The sequence below is a fragment of the Colletotrichum fructicola genome (genome assembly GCF_000319635.2).
Source record: "Colletotrichum fructicola Nara gc5 chromosome Unknown KSG_Nara_v1_contig07, whole genome shotgun sequence".
Classification (NCBI taxonomy): Eukaryota; Fungi; Ascomycota; class Sordariomycetes; order Glomerellales; family Glomerellaceae; genus Colletotrichum; species Colletotrichum fructicola.
In genome coordinates this window covers 1,665,209-1,680,812 of record NW_027094057.1, presented here as the reverse complement: position 1 = coordinate 1,680,812, position 15,604 = coordinate 1,665,209, and the positions used below count along the sequence as shown (strand labels likewise).

Genomic DNA, 15,604 nt, shown 5'->3' with positions numbered 1-15,604 from the left:
CCGAGGTTGCCAATCATAAGCGCTAAGTATGTAAGCTTGGGATTCAGCCACACGTGTGATCCCAGCATCCAGACTGTCGGGTCTTGAGCCAGGCAGCTGAATTCCCTTCATTCCAGATTTTTTCCGTCTCCTTGAGAAAATCGAGGGAGATCTTCCTCCACGCTTCAACAACGCTGCGGTTTTGTTGAGGCATCACATTTGCGTCGACTTCTGCTATACGGTGGACAGAATCTCAGCATGGATTCGTCTAACAGCAGCAATATGATGCTCGGAAGACCTGGTCTAGATCTCAAGACTGCGGCCACGGTTTTCGGTTTGCTTGCTCTTGTCTACTATGGCATCGAGATCTCGAAGGCGGTATGGATCGGCCTCACAGGACCGCTTAGCAAGGTTCCTGGGCCGTGGTTGAACAGATTCACCGCCGTCCCTTGGAAATTGACGGTCATCACCGGCAAATCAGGACAAATGTGCATCGACTATCCAAAGAAGTATGGCGAAATTGTCAGAATCGGTATGCATCACTGCCTTCCTGGGGAAACTTCACAACACTGACTCTGCCACTAGCGCCCAACGTTGTGATGATTTCCAACAAGGAGGCAGTCCACCAAATTGTCGTCGAAAAAGACCTCCGCAAGAGCGCTGCGTACGAGAAGTTCCGCCAGGACAAAGACATCGCGACGATATTCACGATACGAGACCGCGCAGAGTACCGCACCCGGCGACGCCTGCTGTCCCACGGCTTTTCGGTCAGCTACATCAAAGGTCTCGAGCCGATGATGTTGAGCTGCATCAGGGATCTGGAGGAGGTGATTGATGAACGTTGCGGCGCTGCCGCCGGCGGGAAGGCAGAAATCGACATCTGGCATCTCTTTGGATGCTTGACCTCTGATGTCATGAGCGAGACTTCTTTTGGAGGCTCGTTCAAACTGGTGAAGAACGGGGAGCATCCCATTCGTTTGAGGATGTCGCAGAACTTCAGACGCAACGCTGTCGTGAGAAGCCCTTTCTGAACCCGGCTCATTATATAGCCCAACTAACCAAGTCAAGTACCAAACACTGCCATTCTTACGTTGGATCCCCTTCCTGCCAAAGTCGCAAGACCCCGAGCTTAAGAGGCTCGTCGACGAGGTCATTGCACGAAGGAGAACTTCGCAAGACAAGATCGCGAAGCCTGATATCCTGCAGTTGCTCCTCGACACTCACGACCAGAACCCAGAAGACTTCTCAGACAAGGTAGTCATGGCAGAGATGTTTCTCTTCATGCTGGCTGGTGGCGAGACAGCGGCTACCACGCTGATCTTCGCGTTCATATTCCTCTTGGACGATCCAGTCCGTTACAAAAGGCTTGTGGACGAGATCCGCCAAGTCTTCCCTGACGCAAGCTCGCCAGTGACTAATGAAATGACGGCGAATCTGCCGTTCCTCAATGCAGTTCTGAAGGAGACTTTGAGGCTCAGAGCACCAGCAGCTTCTGGTAAGGTTCTCGTATGGTGAAGGCTTGCAGTTGCTGACGTCTATGTAGGATTACAAAGACAAACTGATGAGGATATCGTTCTGGTTGGGCATCTCTTTCCCGCTGGAGTAAGTTGTCTCCCGGCCTAGCCGCTGTTTCTTGGGGTATCTAACGCGACCAAGACTGCCATTACTGCCAACACGTTTCCGCTGCACTTGGACGAGAGGGAGTGGCCTGATGCTGATGATTTTGTTCCCGAACGGTGGCTCTCGGATTACAAAGGGGTGCCAGCCGCCGAAAAGATGTCGTACTACCCATTCTCTGCGGCGTCTAGAAACTGCATTGGCAAACAGTGAGGTCTCCCGCGCCTTCCGAGTTCAACGATAATACTAATGATCGCATCAGATTTGCGTGGAATGAGCTCCGGCTTACGATGGCTTCTCTCCTTAGGAGATATGATTTTTTCTTCGTGCCTGGCCAGTCTCGGGAGACAATGGTTCTGGTAAGCCTGCAGCTCAAGTCTAACAAGTACCTGATTGGTGTCAGGCCGAGATCTTAGTGCAAGAGAAGGTTCTAGGCAGGAGACTGAGATATTTTAGGAAGAAGGCTAGCTTGGGTTCCTCCTAGAATAAACATGTCAGTGGACAAGTTCGAATATACTAGGATTAGGTCGTTGTGTGACACTTGATCCTGAGCTTGATGATCTCGGTGAGATCGAAGAGACAAGCAGGCACCACGGCCACCCCACCAAGAAAATGGGCACGCGCATCCTAGACCCCACTTACGTAATGCGACGCGACCCTGGCCAGTCGATGACCTAATCCAGTCCAAGCTCCGAAATTCCATGCTCCGCTGGATTTTTTTTCTTGTCGTTCCCGTTCTTCCGACCATCCATCTCTCCCATCTTTCTTCCACCATGGCCACAGTCAGAGACAGCTTTCTCGACCTCGAAAAGCACCGTCTGCAACTTGAAGACAATATCGCCAAGTTGCAGAAGGCTCTGCAGCACTGGCGACAATGGGACGCGGAGTATGAGTCCTTGAAAGAGGAGATCGAGTCTGCTCCCCAACCCGCCAGCTCTGAGCACCTCGCGCGCATCCGCCGGGACTTTGAGGGCGAGGTCGTCGACAAGAAGGAGATCAATGACTTGTTTGGCAGGATCGACCTTAAGCCTGCTGAGCAGATTGTCAATCTCCTGACGCGTCGCATCGACTATGTGTCCAAGAACATCGAGACGCTCGAGAAGCAGCTCGAGTCTGCTGAGCAGAAGCACGCCGCCGCCAGCATCGTCAGCAACCCCGACGTGCGCGACGAAGATGGCCTGCCCATAACAGAGATCATCGAGGAGCTGGACGAGGAAGGCAACATTGTTGCTAGTCGGCTCCAGCGTCCGGGCGACTCCAGTGGGCAGATCAGGGAGATCTTGGAGAAGGCCGGTGTCAAGGACATTCCTGAGGGCAAGACTGAGAGCCCGGAAAAGGTTGAAGCGATCGTCGAGGATGTCACCGACAAGCCTGCTGAGGCTCCAGCACCGAAGGAGGAACCCGTTCCTGCCGTCGAGCCATCTCAGTCTGAGTACAAGGTCGACGACATCGTCCCGGTCAAGAAGACTGTCTCCTTCTCGGAGGACACCAAGCCCGCTTCAGAGCCTCAGATTTCTAGAAACGTCCAGCGCGTGGAAGAAATCATGAAGACGGCGAAGGATCAGGAGGAGATTAGCCGGCAGCCTCCTGTCGTTCCCGAGGGCGAGACTGAGGAAGACGCACTCCTCCGCCGAGAGATGCTCAAGTACGGCATGGAGGAGGTCGGGGCTGTCGTCGCTGAGTTGACGCTCGAGGAAGGCTCCGGCGATGACGATGATGACTGGGAGTACGACTACTCTGACCTTGACGAGGACGAGGAAGAGGACAAGTACGGACGTTCCACCAGCAGTGTCCTCGACGACGGCTACCACCAGCGGATGCTCGAGCTCGAGAAGCGACTTGGTGTCAAGTCTCGCTTTACGGAGAAGGCCGAGGAAGAAGCGGATGACTCCGACAACGAGGATAAGCAAGGCATCGGTCGCATCGTTATCAAGCGTGGCGAGCAGGCCAAGGCTTCGGAACCTCCCAAGTCTACGCCTTCCCCGGCCGCTTCCAGCCTGCGAATCTCTTCGCCGACCGAGTCTGACAGCAAGAAGAGCGTTCGCTTCGCCCAAAACCTCGATATCGCTCCCGAGACGACGCCTGCAACATCATCGCCAGCTGTCGCTCCCGAGGCTCCCACAGAGCCCATCGTCGAGCCTCTTAGCGACATCGTTGAGCGCTCTGGCCCCGCGCAGCAAACAGAAGTCAAGTCCACGCGCAAGGCTTCACGCTTCAAGAAGCAAAGAGCTGCCCCGACTGTCGTTGATGACGACGCCGTCCCCAAGGGTCCGATGGATGTACCTGTCCGTTTCCTCGACCAGGACCGACCCACTGCTCCTACTGGCCCAGAAGGCAAGACGCTCGCCGATGCCATCGTGGAGAAGGAGGCCAACCCAATGGACGACGACGCCTTTGGGGATGACTTCATCGACCAAGACGTTGCCGACGAGTACCACCGCAAGCGGAGAAACTTCATCCAGAAACAGGGTGGTTTCTTGCAAGAAGACACGTCTGTGATCCGGCCACTGGACGAGGCCGACGGCGGTCAGCGCATCAGCAAGTTCAAGGCTGCTCGTCTTTCCAAGCAGTAGACGGCCGGATCTCAACCCAATAGGTACGTGGTGATATTTTCTTTACTCAACACCCTCCCCAAATGATGATTTAGACTTCAAAAATACAGTTATCCCTGTCCGAGATACAAAATATGTGTGGATGTAATCTACCTTCTGATTTGGCATCTTTTCTTTGCTCATGACTGGACTTGTCTTCAGGAAGACTTGACTGACTCAATTCTCAGATACTCAACCAAGTGAATAACTTCCAACATCACACGCCCGTCCCATCCATCATCCCAGGTAAGACGATCTTCTTTTTCGCTTCACCCCCTCCTCCCAAATGATGAATTAGACATCAAAAATACAGTTATCCCTGTCCGAGATACCAAAACACGTGTGGATGTAATCTACTTTCTGATACCACTTTTACTTTCCAATGTTGTTTGCATCAGTCCGTGAGGAATTTTCGCTAATCAACATCACAGATGCCTTGTCAAGTGATTCGTGCGCCGAGGCAGCTCCATGCCCTCTTGTCTGCTTGCTTTTCCAACGCCATCCGTCAGGACATGCGAGGGTGTTTAGAGCGGATAGAAATTGGATTCATAGACCCAATGTTGGGTCTCATGTCGGCGAACCTGTGCTCTAAGGATTCCTGACGTGCTTTTGCTATCAACCTCTTTGCTGTTGTCAACCACTAATCCGTCCAGCTTTGCTTCTTCACAGTGCATGGTCTTTTTTCTCTTCCAGGGACGCGCTGTAGCGACGGACCGCTTATTAATCTGACAATTGATGGGCTGCAGCATTCAATCTGCTTCACCATTACTAGCGGATCCAAGAGGAATGTCACAACACATGGGCTCTCTGACGCCATAACCGTTTGCTTCTGCTCTCCCATGGTTTCGGCGATTCGTTTCACCCCTGACATTTCCTCGTCCCGTAAACTAGTTTTCGTAATGAATACACTTTCAATTCACCAACGCCTATGTGTCATGTGTGTGCGTGCCCCCGTGTGTAACTGTCTTCGTTATCGCCCTCTCCTACATCATGGCTCGTCTAGCTGATCTTGGCGTTGCTGAAGTCCATCTCGGGGTGCTCGGCCTGGAACTTCTTGAGGATGTCGAGCTTCTTCTGCTCGTCGGAGGTCGGCAGGCCCATCTCCTTCTGGCGCTGGTCCCACATCATCTTCTCGACCATGCCGCGCGTCTCGCCGTCGAGGTCCGACAGCTTGCTCGTGTCGGGCTGGATCTTGGATACGTCGATCTTGGGCGCGTCCTTGACCACGTGCGGCCACCACTCCATCTTGTTCACCTTATCCAGGTGGATCTCGACCGTCTTGGTGCCGTCCGCGGCCGAGGCCAGGGTCCAGGTCGAGTCGTCGACGATAATTGCGTGGGGGAGGTCGCCCTGCGCCCTTCCGTGTCAGTTTCTATGTCCTCTGTGGTGATGATGTGCCTCCCTTGGGGTAATGCATACTTTAATGATCGGCTCCTGGCCCTTCACGCCGGCGGAGATTGTGTTCTTCTTCAGGTCGATGACGAGGTCCCTGCTCTTGTAGTTGCCGGGCACGCTGAAGGTGACGTCGACGTCGGCGATGGTCTGCTGCCACTTGTACGGCAGCGCGTTCTGCTCCTCGGCCTCCTTGGCGCGGGCGGCGGCCTCCTCGGCGGGGGTGGGTTCTGTGTGGTTTTGCGTGGTCAGTTTTTGATTGTTCATGATATGTCACCATCGACCTTCCGCTCAGATAAGCAGGAGGGGTGAACACATACCAGGTTTGTCGGCCATGATTGCGGTATTGCGGTACACAGAATGATGGCAAAAGTCGAAGAAGACCCTGGAAAGGCTGACGGAATTCTTGGAGGGGTAGCTTAGCTGCACTGCACCACCATCAACCCCCCATATTACGCCCCCCGGACCGTGCGTTTTCGATCGGGGAGCTCTGGCCAATTAGCTTCGCTTAATAAACGTTTCCTTTCCCAATCAGCCTCGCCGTCAACTTTACAAGCCACCACCGCCGATCTGGGCGCATCTTAATCGTGAACTTCGTTTCTTTCAGGCAGGCGCGGTGCTTGATTTCTTCAACCCCAAACTCCAGCGCAACGTCAACCCGCGGTCCTCCAACAACCCATCTCAATGCCGCCCTGAGTCAACTACGTCGTCCATCGAACCTTCCCATCCAAACCCGACGGGACGAAACGAAACCCCATCCACGAGCATTCACGCCAACCAACAAACCCACATCATGTCCGCCGCCCGCGCCCCCAACGGCGGCGCCGTGCAGACCGACGACTCCGTCTGCCCCGTCTGCAAAACCATGCGCTACCTCAACAAAGACCTCGAGTTCCTCATCAACCCGGAGTGCTACCACCCCATGTGCGCCAACTGCGTCGCCCGCATCTTCTCCGACGGGCCCAATCAGTGCCCCTACGCCGGCTGCCACAAGACGCTGCGCAAGAAGGGCTTCAAGTCCGCCTACTTCGGCGACCTCGCCGTCGAGCGCGAGGTCGACATACGCCGCCGCGTCGCCGCCGTGCTCAACAAGGTCGAGGACGACTTCGAGACCCTCGCCGACTACAACGGCTACCTCGAGTGGGTCGAGACCCTCACCTTCGACATCATCTCCGGCACCGACGCGGAAAAGAAGGCCGCCGAGGCGCGGCTCATCGAGTGGGAGCAGGCGCACCGCGCCGAGATCGAGCGCAACCGCCGGCTGGCCAAGGAGTCCGAGGCGGAGCGCGTGGCGCGCTTCGAGGCGGAGAAGGATGAGGCGCGGCGGCGCCGCGCGGAGGCCATGGAGGAGGACAAGGCCGAGAAGAAGAAGGAGCAGCGCATGCGCGAGGAGATGCTCGACGGCCTGGCCTCCGGCGACGTCGGCGAGGCCAAGCAGACGCTCAACCGCATCCTGCTCAAGAAGCGCGGCCAGGGCCGGATGGCTGCCGCCGCGAGCTCCCTCGCCGACGCCACCGGCAGCTCCGCGCCGGGCCTGTCCATCCGCGGCCTGAAGAAGGAGAAGAAGCGCGTCGTCGAGGAGAACAAGCCCTACGACCCCTTTGGCGGGCTGCGCCTCGACATGGAGCGGTATGCACTTGGCCCGCTGGACGAGTACCGCAACCCCTGGGTCGACGACGCGCGCAAGAAGGACGAGATCGTGGTCGGCGGGTACAGCGCGGAGGAGTACCTGGGGCGGGCCATGTTCGAGGCGTTCTCGGGGTTGGCTGTGTTTATTGACGACGAGAAGGGGCCGGAGAAGGTCGCTACCGCGGAAGCTGCGGCAGCGGCCGCTACGGGAGTGACAAGTCAGAGGATGGAAGTGGATGACGTTTTCTAGTTTTCATTGTTTATCGCGATATTTTGGGCAGGCATAGCGATGGCGTTTGGCGGGTACTTGGACAGGATTACTAGACGGCGATGACGCAAAACAGTACTTGCGAAGCAGAGATTCAAAAAGAGTCCTGAGGGAGACAACTCCCTCTTATGCAAAAATTACTTTCTAAAGTCTGCTTACTAGATAATACATTTTTCAAGCTCAGGCTTCGATGATAATGCCCGGTTTCCACCAGTGACGTAATCCGTTGCCGAGCTTTGTTTTTCGCAAGCCGTCTAAGCACCCTTCCTCCGTAGTACAAGCAAACCCAGAACAACGCCTCGCTTGAGATGAGAAACTAGAGAAGGAAATTGCCCCGTCGCATGCAATGATGCTCGCGGCGCCATCTTTGAAACAGTCGGTATTATGTCTGCCAGGGACTTTGCTGAATAGGTCGCGGGAAAACGGGCACAGTATCCAGAGAATCCAGCCCTCCGCCCATGGCCTGCTGGTTGTGCTGCCAGCCCATGCCTGTCTGGTGGTTCACAAAGGCACCCTGGCGGAAAGGGTTCGTGGTCCCTATTGGTTGTGGAACGAGCGCACCAGAGCTGGTAGCGGGCCTTTGCTGCTGCAGTTGCTGCCCGGTGAAGTTCTTGGCGAACGGGTTGGTGCCAGTCATCATCGGCTGCAAAGGTGCAATGGTCGGGAGTTGCGTCGTCGACTGGCTCGGCTGAGAGCCAAACGGAGAGTTATTAGGTGCAGGCGCGGTCGGGAATGGTTGTTGCGCTTGAGGCGAAGATCTCGCAAAAGGGTTGGTAGATTGCCTGTTGAGATTGGGCTGAGGGCTGGCTGGGCTCGAGAACCCGGTATTAGTAGACATGCCCGTTTGCTGGGCCATCAACATAGACGCCCGGAATGGGTTCGTCATCTGCTGAGCCGAGTTGGGACTAAGCATGCCGGTCGCACCAGTCGGGAAGCTAGCCACGGAGTCCTGCGGTATGGCACCAAGAGTACCGGGCTGGAAAGGCTGTTGCGGTTGAGGGGTGAAGCCGCCGAATCCAGCCCCAGTGAAGGCGGGTTGCAATGGTTGTGGTGCTTGCTGCTGGGGCTGCTGTTGAGGCTGGCCGAAGGGGTTTGTGCTCTGTTGTTGCTGCTGCTGCGGTTGCTGCTGGTACGGATTGGTCCCAAATCCTGTCGGCTGAGGTGCGAATCCGTTCTGCGGCTGCTGCGCTCCAAACCCATTCTGCTGGAAGCCTGTAGGTTGCGGTTGGAATTGACCATTGGGGGCAAAGCCAGTCTGCATAGGCATCTGCTGCTGTTGCTGATGTTGCTGCTGGTTCGGCGCCATCGTCGTTTGGTTCTGTTCAATCGATTCGAAGAAATCAATCAGATCCGGCGCAGGTCCCTTGGCAGTCTCAGTCTTTGGCTGTGAAAATCCGTTGGTGCTCGGGAACGGGTTGTTCGCTGCTGGCGCGGGTTTGGAATCGAACACAGCGCCCGCTGACTTCATGATCGCCCCTCCTCCCTTCTTCTTGGCCTGCTGCTCAGCGATGTACTGCCTTCTGTTAACCTCAAAGTCGGGGTCGTGCAGGTACTCCTCGAGTTGTCGACCCAAGTTGACGGGCGCGTGCTTCAGCTTAGGAACTTCGACGCGGGTCTGGTGCTCAAATTGCCGTGCGACGCTCAGGTATTGCACTACGAAATCCGTCTGCTTGGTGAAGTTGCGGTAGATGGCCATGGCTCGCTCGGCGTCGACCTTTGACATTTCGAAGAAGTTGCCTGGCTAGTTAGCAAGTATACAATGTGCGCGAACTCCAAGACCTACCTAGGATGTTAATCATTCCCTGGTTCAGAGCCTGGAAGAGAGCCAAAAGGTCAAGCACCAGTAGTCTGAATACGGTGACTGTGATTTCGTTCTCGATTTCGCCTTCGAGTACCTGCTCAACGTCAATACCCGAACCCAGCCATCTCCAACCACGTAAGACTCACATCGCATTTCAGCAGGGCTGTGATTTGGGTTTGGAGGATTTCCGTCTCCCTCAGCAGGCCTTTTTCGACCGTAAGCTTCTCCAACCTCGATTCTTTGGTCCGGACCCAGTCGCATTTCGTTTCGCGAAACGCCTTTGCTCGGGAGCTCAGGTAGCTGGCGTAATGCCGAATGTTCCGACCCTGTGTCTGGGCTATTATGCGTTGTTAGCACCGCATCCACCGTCTTCATCGACAGCCTCAATATCTACATACCGTCCGTAAAGCTGCTGATAGCAAGCGTGTTGGGGTGCCTCGCGAGGAATGACAGTGTGACATCGGGTGAGCCTTCACGGATCATCAGGTGAACGGTGATTAAGCTCTTGAAGACGACGGTCCATGTCGAGTCTCGCAAACGGAACTGCAGGGCGCGAAAGACCTCCCCAACGCCAGCCTCGCCGGCATGTGTCGCTACGAGGATGTGTTCGATGTATTTGGTCTTGGGTGGCGCGGCCTAGAGGCAATAAAGTCAGCATCGTCATGATCGGGCGAGGCGCGAACAGCTAGCGGCGTGGAATGACCGTCGCCGCCTCCCTTAACCAACCTTGATCTTGGTGGCCCCCTTGACCGATTTCTCGAAGGAGCTTGACATTTTGTCGGTCGGATCGAAGTGGTTGTTCGTCGCTGTCGGGGACTCGTGGCAGCCGGTGAGCTTGGCGACGAAGGGAAAGCTGAGTTGAGGGTTGCGATCGGACGAAAGTCCCGGAAAAGGAAAACCGTCGAAAGGGAACGGCCGTCACGGGCCTCGACGGGGTATCTCGAGCGGGTTAATTGCTCCTTTACAGGAAGATGGATTATCGCGAGGTCTGCGCTTCTTAGAGATGCAGACGGGGTCGTGGTCGACGGACGGGAGAAGTATCGGTGACGGGGCGCGACGGAGGCGGGTTGCAGGCCAGGGAAACCCTCAGCTGGGCGAAATTGGGCCCTGGCAAGCTTCAATGCAGGACGAGTGGTTCGGGCTCCGGGGTAGGACCAACGGCCATGACAGGGCGTTGGGATATCGGAAAGGGACCGCGGAGATGGTGATTAAGGATACAGATTTGGCGATGCAGTTGTCGAGATATGGCGGCGCGCCTGATGGAGCGGAGCGTGAGCGAGGAGCTAACGTTGGGTATTCGGGAAATGAGGGCGGGCAGCGTCAGTATCGACGTTGGCCACGTTTGGTCGGGAAGTGGTGGGTTTGGGTGGAGGAGGACGGGCCACGGTCTTGAATTGGGAAAGACGACGGCCGTCGGTTGGTCGGGCTGCTACGTAACCTGGGGCTGTGAGCCTGTGAGGGACGGGGGGGAGGTGCAAGTGCGTGTTCAAGTCCAGAGGTCAGGTCCAGGTCAGGTCCAGGTGCGGTGCGCCTAGCGGCCGCGGCCTCTGATTCCTGGGCAGCCCTTCTGCTTTCCCGTCTGCATCGCTACGCCACCGACACTAGGACGAGTCTTGGTCCCGTCGTCACCTTTCCTTTTCCTACTTGTCTTTCCCTTGGGTATCTTCACTCGAGTCGCCTGGAGATGTAGATGTCCTTTTCGACTCTACCCAACACCTCTGTCGTGGCAGCAGCTGTACCACACGATGGACCGTAGACCTTAGGGGTATCTACCATCCGTAGTACAACAAAGCACGTACCCGGTTATGCCGGTAGCAGTGGTAGGGAACCCTGTCCACGAGTGCCTGTTTTGCGGGCTCGTGATGCTGGCAGTCGGCACCTGTCGCCGTGGCATTCCAACGACGTGGAGGGAAGAGAACTTGCGGTGCATGTAAGGTAGTGAGGTAAAGTACCTCAGGTTCGGTACCTTAAGGTCAGGTCAGGTCAGGTACGCCATCGGTGGTCCTGGCGTTGCGCTGCGCTGCACTGCGACCTCAACTGCGACACACACCAAGCATCTCCCGCCGCTGAAGAGATTCTCTACCAGTGCGGCGTCCTCTTTAGCGCCGCCTGAGTGTGTGAGGTGGGCCTCAGGACGACCCCGAGGTCCCGTCAAGGCGGCCCCCCATCTAATGGTAATACCTTACTGACACGGACGAAAACTGGCAGCTCCGACCTGCCGGGGTGCAGGTTGTTTTTTGGGGGGGGGAGAAGTACGGATAGAAAGAGTGTGGGTGGAGATGCCACTGATGCTGTTGTTTGCTTGCTTCTGCCGTTCACAGCTGGTTTCTTCTTCCGATCGGTGTGTCTCGTCCTTCAAATGCCCAGGAAAACACGACCCGAACCGTATTCAGTACCAATCCGAGGATTTGACAGTACATCAGTCAGCCGCCAATGCGAACGCTCCCTCCCCAATCAACCAACCACGCTCAAAATAATACAGCAGCCAAGGCAGGTACGGATACATCAGCAAGCCCCTCTCGCTCGGCAGTGCAACAACTCCAACGCCATCCAACGGCACCATGGCCGTTGAAACACCATCAAGAAACATGGGGTTCGCTGGCCACCTCTTCACATGTACCGCGTCTTACTTCTCCCCAACATCGGTCTTATTTGTTTGATTCATAAAAGTCTGGGATATTGCTGGCCACCCGCACAGGGCGTCCTCCCCGTCAGTGTGTATGCACCGGCGAGGTCAAATTGCTACTGTACACTGAATGCTCGACTCGTATTTCGCTCGCTGGCTTTCCCAGTCTCGACTTGCCGTCATCCGTGCCTCCCACACCCAAGCCAACCCAGCTCTCCAACAAGAGTAAGCTCCGTCGGCAACGACTGCGAAAGGTAGGAACATCCGATGTGTCGCAAACTGAGCCAATCGACCATCTCCGGCCGATGTACGGCGGGAAAAACGTAAAAACGCGCCCGACCGCAACTGTGCCCATCACCAGTCAGTGAACACAGACGGGACCTGAGGCGCCACTTGGCGCTGACAGGTCTGTCGGTTACTGCTGCGTGCCAAAAGCCCCCAGAACCCTCGTAGAATCTTCCATTTCGATAAAAATCAGAGTTGCCTTTCATCGCGTCCGATGTTGTAACAAGGTCGTGTCGAACGCCTAGATCATGGCCCCCACCGCCCTCGACACCTTTGCCCTGAAGCCGCCCGAAGGGGAGAGCTTGGATGCCTCGGACAGCGGGAGCTGCATCATATTAAACACGCGCGGCTTTCATCACCTGCAGAATTGTTGTCAGTAAAGTTTCTCGATGCGGTGTGTGCGGTGCGGCGCGATACCGGGGGGCGGACCAAACATACACTTTTTTGAAATGGAAGAATCATGAAGAGGAAAAGAAGAGACTTTTTGGAGCTCGACGCGAGTTTTTTTATACAGGGAGCCTGCCCCGCGCTAATCACTTTTTTTGGTGGGGACCCGCCTCCTGCCTGAGGTGCAACACAGCTGAGCTGCCAAGGTGAAGGTGCCCTGCAGCGCGACTGCCCCCCTGGCGCGCATTGGCTGCGAAAATGTCGGATGGGCGGGTTCAGTGGGCTGAGCTGCGATAGCTTCTCATGAATATTCAACGTCAAATCTGACCCGCCAAGGATATTCACCCGCCATGTTGCGCCATTGAGATTTTTCAGTACTGGACTACTAGTCGCAAATACATCTCAATCTTGAAATCATCGTCAGCGACTCTCGTTATACCGCTGGACGCCTTCATAGCCCTTTAAAATGCTTCGACAGTGCTGTCGGATGAGAGGCCTGGCCAGCCTGCATCCTCGCATATCGCAGTCGCAGTCTGTAACTCGAGGGCTAGTATTGATCTCAAAGCAGCCATGTTGCTCTTCGATTTCCTTCTCTCAGCAAACTCGCTGTGGATCAACAGCCAGTCCAAAGGCCGACGATGTTCACACGGCTCTCTCAGAGAAATTCAAGACTTGCTGTAAGCGGGAATGCCAATCGATATAGAGGTTCTATGGCTGATTTTGGACTACCCAGTTGCCGCCCCTGACATGTCCGAGCCTGAGACTTGGGGTCATGTCGGAGCCAAAATCACCATCAGCGGTTACATCAGTAAACTTCGAAAGGTCAGCAGAAATTTGGCCTTCGCCAGCTTAGAACGCAATGGTCAGCGGATAGGTCAGATCGCCGCCAAAGGGCAGGAGGAGGTTGATAAGTTGAGCAAGATACGCCCTTTTAGTGCAGTCCTTGCTTCGGGCACTGTCACTGAGGCTTCTACCACGTCGCATTTTGAGATGGATTTGGAGTCGATAAAACATCTTGGCTACTTCCCGCCTGAAATCATCATCGGCCCGAACACGCTTTTTCCACCAGAGAAGCGCCACCTGCAATTGCGCTTCCACAAGGACCTGCGCGAGAGATTGCGCTTCCGTGCTCAGCTCAAATCAACTCTGGCACAAGCTATGGTGCATCGGGACTACATGGACGTGGAAACCCCAGTCTTGTTCAAATCGACATCTGAAGGTGCCAGAGAATTCATCGTGCCAACGCGGAAGGTCGGGCATGCGTATGCTCTGCCACAAAGTCCACAGCAATATAAGCAGGTCTTGATGGCATCTGGCATGTCTGGCTACTACCAATTTGCGCGATGTTTCCGCGACGAAGATCATCGTGCTGACCGGCAGCCCGAGTTCACCCAGGTTTGCATAATCCTCTCAAGTTCAAAAGCTGCGCGACTGACATGCTGTACAGCTTGACATGGAGAAGTCCTTCGCCACGGGAAAGCACATTATGGAAGACGTCGAGTACGTCGTTGGAAGAGCCTGGGAGGCCATGCGAGAGCAATATGTCATGGAGATTGGGAGGAAGGGTTTCTCACCAGTCAAAAAGGCATCCCTCCGGGTAGGCAAATCACGTCTCACACGAAAGCTATTCAAAGACTAAGATGTTCAGGATTGGAAGCAGAGCGTCCAAGACAGTGCAAAGGACGACTCTCAAACACCACTCTACCAAGAATATCCTGTCATTCCGACGCCGTTCATAAGGATGAAGTACACGGACTGTATGGATCTCTACGGATCCGACAAGCCAGACTTGCGCATACCGAACAGGGTCAGTCTCAACGCTTGCTTGCCTGTCTTTGACTGACACCATTCAGATATGCCGCGTCGATAAGCACCTCGACCGACACTTCATCAGCATGATCAGTGACCTCAAAGACCCCGCTGTCGAAACATGGAAGTTCAGCCCCCGGGACGGCATTGACAAGTACGACGTGTCAAAGGCCCTGCTGAAATTCATGGGTGAACTGCCCGCGAGTCTTTCCAAAAACCCAGACGGCGGGCCGGTGGCCCTAGTGTTCGACAGCAGCAAGCCTCTGAACGGGTTCTCCTCCCTTGGGCCGGCAGGCATCGACAGCATTCTGCCCCATGTCCCGGAGGATTCGGGCTTTTCCGACTTGCAAAATGGCGACGTTGTCTTTTTCCAAGCGTGCAAGAAGGGGCCTCGCGGGGGCGGCTCAACCAAGCTTGGCGAGATTAGAATCGCATTCTACCACGAGGCTGTCAGGACCGGACTCATCGACCGCGACAACTCCTTCAAGTTTCTCTGGGTCACCGACTTCCCAATGTTCACCCTCACAGAGGAGGGTGACGTCGGTGGGCAGGGCGGCGCGGCAGGCTTCTCCGCCACCCACCATCCGTTCACGGCGCCGCACTCAGAGGAGGATTTCGAGCTACTCTTCACTGATCCGATCATGGCCAAGGCAGATCACTACGACCTCGTGCTCAACGGCGTTGAGCTCGGCGGCGGCAGCAGACGTATCCACGTCGCCCAGATCCAAAAGTTCATCTTTGAAGAGATCCTGAAGATGGATAAGAAAAAGGTCAAGGAGTTTTCGCATCTGCTGAAAGCCCTCGGCTCTGGGTGTCCGCCGCACGCCGGCTTCGCCATCGGGTTCGACCGCTTCGTGGCTGTCTTGAGCGGCGCGTCGTCTGTTAGGGATGTCATTGCGTTCCCCAAGAACAACAACGGCGTTGACGAGTTCGCGGGCGGCCCCAGCAAGATGACGAAGGAGCAGTTGGAAACTTACAAATTGCGCATTGTAAAATAAATGCGGTGAAGCATACCTGGAATGGTAGAAATTGCGCCAGTTTCGGAGCATTAGTCGTAGTAACCTCTGAGTGGATTGTGGACGAAGGTTACAGGCTTATCCGGGCTTGGAGAAACCATGAACAAGACCGCATCGCCGGTCAGTGTGTATCACCAATTCTATGGCGTGGTGTATGATAATTATTCAAAGTACAGTATGATAAAGCGTTTATCGCACAATATG

The 15,604-nt window shown here is 55.4% G+C and overlaps 6 protein-coding genes across 6 annotated transcripts; 4 read left to right on the top strand and 2 right to left on the bottom strand.

Annotated features, from left to right (window-relative positions):
• Window positions 1-237: 237 nt before the first annotated feature.
• FUS8-0 (Cytochrome P450 monooxygenase FUS8) lies at window positions 238-2,064 on the top strand (the record flags this gene model as incomplete). Its single annotated transcript, XM_066152653.1, has 7 exons — window positions 238-511; window positions 565-992; window positions 1,048-1,474; window positions 1,523-1,581; window positions 1,636-1,805; window positions 1,859-1,955; window positions 2,053-2,064. The coding sequence occupies 7 exons, from the start codon at window positions 238-240 to the stop codon at window positions 2,062-2,064; spliced, it is 1,467 nt and encodes a 488-aa protein (XP_066007839.1).
• A 305-nt stretch (window positions 2,065-2,369) lies between these two features.
• Window positions 2,370-4,395, top strand: CGGC5_v012168 (uncharacterized protein; the record flags this gene model as incomplete). The annotated part of the gene is made up of 3 exons (XM_066152652.1): window positions 2,370-4,087; window positions 4,167-4,192; window positions 4,376-4,395. The coding sequence occupies 3 exons, from the start codon at window positions 2,370-2,372 to the stop codon at window positions 4,393-4,395; spliced, it is 1,764 nt and encodes a 587-aa protein (XP_066007840.1).
• A 791-nt stretch (window positions 4,396-5,186) lies between these two features.
• Window positions 5,187-5,915, bottom strand: nudC (Nuclear movement protein nudC; the record flags this gene model as incomplete). The annotated part of the gene is made up of 3 exons (XM_032030997.1): window positions 5,187-5,537; window positions 5,607-5,809; window positions 5,900-5,915. The coding sequence occupies 3 exons, from the start codon at window positions 5,913-5,915 to the stop codon at window positions 5,187-5,189; spliced, it is 570 nt and encodes a 189-aa protein (XP_031889572.1).
• Window positions 5,916-6,372: 457 nt separating this feature from the next.
• TFB3 (RNA polymerase II transcription factor B subunit 3) lies at window positions 6,373-7,458 on the top strand (the record flags this gene model as incomplete). The annotated part of the gene is made up of 1 exon (XM_032030996.1): window positions 6,373-7,458. The coding sequence occupies one exon, from the start codon at window positions 6,373-6,375 to the stop codon at window positions 7,456-7,458; it is 1,086 nt and encodes a 361-aa protein (XP_031889566.1).
• A 400-nt stretch (window positions 7,459-7,858) lies between these two features.
• CGGC5_v012165 (ENTH domain-containing protein) lies at window positions 7,859-10,051 on the bottom strand (the record flags this gene model as incomplete). Its single annotated transcript, XM_032030995.1, has 5 exons — window positions 7,859-9,213; window positions 9,260-9,371; window positions 9,424-9,614; window positions 9,676-9,913; window positions 10,004-10,051. 5 exons carry the CDS (start codon window positions 10,049-10,051, stop codon window positions 7,859-7,861), a joined length of 1,944 nt encoding a protein of 647 aa, XP_031889531.1.
• A 2,990-nt stretch (window positions 10,052-13,041) lies between these two features.
• CGGC5_v012164 (Aspartate--tRNA ligase) lies at window positions 13,042-15,382 on the top strand (the record flags this gene model as incomplete). Its single annotated transcript, XM_032030994.2, has 5 exons — window positions 13,042-13,252; window positions 13,309-13,970; window positions 14,023-14,172; window positions 14,224-14,382; window positions 14,429-15,382. 5 exons carry the CDS (start codon window positions 13,042-13,044, stop codon window positions 15,380-15,382), a joined length of 2,136 nt encoding a protein of 711 aa, XP_031889564.2.
• Between the last annotated feature and the right edge of the window lie 222 nt (window positions 15,383-15,604).